At 39.1% G+C, this 5,238-nt stretch overlaps 1 protein-coding gene across 7 annotated transcripts in view; it reads right to left on the bottom strand.

The window, feature by feature from the left end:
• QKI (QKI, KH domain containing, RNA binding) overlaps positions 1-5,238 on the bottom strand; it is a 205,098-nt gene that overhangs the window by 4,881 nt on the left and 194,979 nt on the right. For 4 of the 7 annotated variants that reach the window (XM_015415305.1, XM_015415301.1, XM_015415302.1 and 1 more), the window contains one exon: positions 1,491-1,565. In XM_015415305.1, coding sequence (XP_015270791.1) covers positions 1,491-1,565 — 75 coding nt within the window. Of the gene's footprint in view, positions 1-1,490; positions 1,566-1,585; positions 2,329-4,316; positions 4,323-5,238 lie in introns of those variants that run through there. The other 3 variants (XM_015415306.1, XM_015415304.1, XM_015415307.1) reach the window with 2 other exon arrangements.

Genomic DNA, 5,238 nt, shown 5'->3' with positions numbered 1-5,238 from the left:
TATCAGAACCAGGATCGTGATTAAATGTAAGGCAAGTAGGATTAAACATAAGGCAAACAGTGGTTTTTCAGGGAAACTGCACGTGCAGTTTGGGAATATAGTGTACCATTTCTGACATGCTCCAGAATGTGCCTTTTTAGTATGTACCCTGTTTCCCCGAAAATAAGACCTACCCCAAAAATAAGCCCTAGCAGGATTTATATGCATTTGTGGTATAAGCCCTTTCTCTTCTTGAGAAAAAAATAAATATAAGACAGTGTCTTATTTTTGGGGAAACACGGTAGTATGGAATGTTTCTAATATGCGTTCCTTTGTTGCAAACTCCCTAAACTAGCTAAAATGTACAGAAAAAGATATTGGGCAGCATACAGCATTCTAATATGTTATGATAAAACATTAATTGCCTGAATTCACTTTAGTGCAATACATGATACCTACAGAAAGAAACCCTGTTTTCTGTAACTTAGCGCGCCTTCATTCTGGCTTGTGTTTTAGAATTCTGCACCACAAACTAATCCCCACAACACCCCTGTGAGGTAGGGAAGGAGCATTCATATGGAAACAAACAGTACAGTGACCTGCCAAATACTCAAATCAAATTAGAATCACCACTAGGAGAAACGCTCCTGAGCAAACATGAACAACTGCACAACCTCCGGTAGTCTATGTCAATAAACCGAATGCTCACTTTTCATGAGATTAAATTTGTTCAAGGGTTCCAGAGCTGAATACTGTAAATTTCATCTGATGAAAAGGAGAAAATGAAGATTTATTTTCCATTAACCAAGTCAACCAGGGCATCAAAACAGTTGTCCTAGCTAACAAAAGCATCAAAATTGCAATAAGTTCAGGAAATGCATTTTAGCAGCAAATAATGAAACTGAAAATTCATTTTGGAAAGGAGAACTTAAAGTAAGCATCTTTACTAACAAACACTAACCAACTTTTGATACATAATTTTCACAATTCTTTGCTGAATTTACAGAATAAGCTTGTTCTCACATAGCTGATCAAATTATAGTACAGTGGCACAAACCATTTATCAGCAAAGAGGAAACTAAATCTTCAGCTTTCTCCTGAAACAAATAGAAAGCATTTACTTCTATCTCATTAAGCGCCCATTCATTCGTTTATTTTGCAACACCAATCTGCTATTTCCAACTAATAGAGAGTCGCATAGGAGAATCAACTATTAACACAACACTAAAGTCTTGAGTTCTGCTTGAATTAAAAAACATAAATAGTGCTTAAAAAGGGAACAAGTTATAGCATTTTAAACTGAATACAATGACGTTTATATATTTCATATAGATGGTAGGGTACAGTAGTTTACAAGATTCTTTCAGATGTTTATAATTATTACCACCTCAATTGATGTAAAACATCCATAGAATGGTCAAAACAGTATTTGGTTAACCAGCTGTGGTGTTGCAAATTTCATGTACACTCAAAGCATTTCTTATAAGCAAGAACTGCAGAACTAAACTAACCTCGGTCTGCGGTCACAATCCTTTGGTAAGGATGGACACGCATATCGTGCCTTCGAACTTTAGTAGCCACCGCACCTAGTTAAATTGCAATTACCAAGACAGTTAGAAAACATTTGCAAAAACATTAACAGCAGGTTTATCAAAATGGTTTTAAATTGATCACTTTCTAAAATTCATTTTAAGAAAGCAACTAGTTAAGGCACAGTAGTTTCAAATTTTAACCTTAATATATGGAGCATATTTTTGCAGATTAATATTGCATTTTTAAGCAACTGGGCCTTAACCTGCATTATCCATTCATTTACAAACTCAAGATTACAGTATTCCATGAAATCTATTAGACCCAAGCATATTTGAGCTTTACTAGTCACATATTCACTGAAGTGCCTTCCTTGTAGCAGGACTATTTTTAAATAATGACATTTTAATACTGATGATTCTTTGCTAATTTTAGAACAACTTCCAGTTTTTTACCATTTTTTTAAAAAAAGTTTTAAAGCAATTCCTCAAGCCTACAGACTGTGGTTTAAAAACTAAGTCAATAACTGTGAACTGCAATGAATTAGGTGATTAGTAAAGCAAATAGTACAGAATACATAGCAGTCAGTACACTACCATACACTCATAAATCACAGCTAGTTTATCATATATAGTACAGGCTACACCGAATTAATAGCATTTTAATTCTATGTGCAAAAAAAGTGCAAGTAAGTCACTGACTGCTAGGCTACAATTTTTCAAGGCTGCTGAAAACTAAGTATTTGTTAAAAGTCAGCTCTGATGAGAGTTCAGTTAAGACCGTTCTTGAATTCTTAGCCTTTCGTTGGGAAAGCCATACCTAAAGATAAAAGGAAGGGAATTGAAGATTAGTCAACTAAGATTTGATGCTAATGTAAATCTTCCAGTTATATCACATAGTTTTCATAGTCATCCTTCTGAGAAATTTAATTATCCTAATATTTTACCATAAAATCTGGTAAAATCATACATATTTGTTACATTCCAATCAAGTCAACATGACTGACTTCTAATGTTATGCCTTCAGATCTCTGATGTTTTAAGTTTCTGTAAAAACAGTCTGTTAGCACCATGTACACAGTTCTAATACAGCAGCTCCTCATGTACTGGACAGCTCTAGCATACATGTATGATTCTTCCAGACCTAAAGGGCTTCCCATTCACTTCCAGTGTTGGGATCAGTGCCACAGGCTCACTATCATTATGAACATGGCCCTGACACTGCCATTACAATGCATAAACCAAACTGGGAAAATACCTGAAAAATACCTTATTGGTATTTTTTCAGGTATTTCCCCAGTTTGGTTTTTTTCCAGGTATTATTTTTCAGGTATTCTTTTCTCAGGTATTATTTAAGCTGAATACAACTACAGGTATAGCTGAGCTCGAATAAAGCTGATTTTTTTCCTGGCTTTTATTCGAGTGTATCAGCTATACTACAAGCTTTGCACTGCCTCAGCTGGAGATGTCTGGCTCCTCTTGCACCCCGGTTTAAATCAAGGTGCAAGAGGAGTCAGACCGGGATTGGCCAAAGTGGCCACAGATGTCAGGTCCATGCTGCCCCAGCAGATCCTCTCTTGCAGCTCCAAGCTGCAGTTGTGTCGCTTGGAGGAGGCATTTAAAGGGACTGTGATCTATTTAAATGCCCTTTTCCCCTCCGTTGGTTTCAATGGATAATGGGGGCACCTTCTTTAGGGGCACACAGAATTGGACCCCCAGTCCAATCTTTTTGAGACTTCAGGGTTGTTGTTGTTTTTAGAAGAAGCACCAGCAGCTATGCTGCAAATTTGGTGCCTTTAACTCAAAAAGCAGCCCCTCCAGAGACCCAGAGACCCCTGGATTGACTCTCCATTATACCCTATGGCAGTGATGGCGAACCTTTTAGAGACCGAGTGCCCAAACTGCGACCCAAAACCCACTTATTTATCGCAAAGTGCCAACACGGCAATTTAATCTGAATACTGAGGTTTTACTTTAGAAAAAACAACTCATACATTAACTTAAGATGATCCAAACAAAGTAAGGAAAGCAATCCCAAATGCTTTCATTTACTTAAAATTATTTGGCAGAGAATTCGACACTTTAATGATGGTCTGGGCCTGGCTGGGGCGATGGCATGCATGCCCACAGAGAGGGCTCTGAGTGCTACCTCTGGCACCCGTGCCATAGGTTCGCCACCACTGCCCTATGGGGACCATTGACTATAATGGTCCCCACAGGGTATAATGGAGCCGGAAAAAATTGGGTTTCCCAAATATTTCCAGAATCCAAATACCGTACTGACACTGGAATTCAGGAATATCAGGAAATATCAATATTTTCCAGGTTCAATATACCCAAACATGAAAAATACCGATGTGGGTGTTGTTTTTTGGGGGGGCACACCCCTAATTACAACCAAGAAAGGAAAGCCTGTGCTGCTCAGCAGCAACACTGTATGCATGGTAGTCTGGGCTTATTATTCCAAATTTGACTGTTTAGGTGACTGCACCGATTATAATTAGTACTTCCAACACAACTCCATAAGTCATTTAAAATTATAATCTCTTGAGGACCCCCTCCCTCAGTTAGTTGATGTCAACATGGAACTTTTATTTCCGCACTGTAATACTATTTTTAAATGAATGGCCTGCAAGTTAAGACATTGTTTAACACATTACTGACAATAGTCTGAAGACATCAATTTTTATGGCTTTTACCAGTAGCCTGGGCCAAACCTCGAGTTAACAAGGGTGGGATATGCACTGCAGTAAGACAGACCAGCAAAAGTTTATGATTGGGATGCAGTGATGTAAACAGAGATGTTACTAGCACCTAAGTAACAGGTACCTCCTACACCACTAATATTCTTTCTCAATAGATTATCTGCATAGTGGAAGAAAGGACCAAAATGAGGGATTAAGTAACTGCAGCAAAAGGGACTGCAACAGTGGCTCAAAATCACATTGTAGTTAAAATTAATTTAAAATAGCGTGTTATAATGGATAACCTGCAGCAGTATTCTAAATAGACTCTACAAAAGTAGTGTAAAGTAATAAAAACAAAAATGAGTATTAAAGCTGGGGTTTTTTTCTGCACATGACCAAATGGTCATTTAGAAGATCTACTTTTGAGTAACTTTAACTACTGGAATTATGTTTCTTTCAAGTTATATCACTTTCTTTCCAATTGATTAGCATCCAGTGATAATAAAACTATGAACATGAAATGGGTAAAAATCAAGCACTATTAAGTCCCACTCATTTCAGAAGGACAGAGGCAAAGGATCTTAGACATGCTTAGTTTTGGCTTTTAATCACCGACCAACAGTTATATCTATATATCTAATTCCCAACATGCTCTCTCCATGCGAATATCTAAATCCGCACATCGGGGGCACTTGGCGGGGGGCAGGGAGATTTTCCTGCACATTTGGGGCAATACCCAGATGTGCAGAAAAATCTGAAAACTTGGGGAAAATATGCAGGGGATATTTAAATCCCCCCAAAAGTAAAAGAGCTCTGAGAATGGCTTTGCCACTGCCGCCAGGGAGGAAGAGGGGGCGGGAGAAGGCTTGGCTGGCCAGCGGCTGTAAGGTGCTCAGCCCTTGCCGCCGCTGGGGGGAAGGGGGAGTGGGAGAAAGCTTGGCGGGCTGGCCAGGCCTCGCCACCGGGGGGGGAGCGAGAAAGTTTGGCAGGCCGGCTAGGCCTCGCCGCCCCCAGGGGAGGGGGGGGGGAGGAAGCTGGGGAGG

The sequence above is a fragment of the Gekko japonicus genome, unplaced genomic scaffold (assembly GCF_001447785.1).
Source record: "Gekko japonicus isolate JY-2015 unplaced genomic scaffold, Gekko_japonicus_V1.1 scaffold519, whole genome shotgun sequence".
In the NCBI taxonomy this organism is placed as follows: Eukaryota; Metazoa; Chordata; class Lepidosauria; order Squamata; family Gekkonidae; genus Gekko; species Gekko japonicus.
This window is presented reverse-complemented; position numbering and strand designations above follow the sequence as displayed.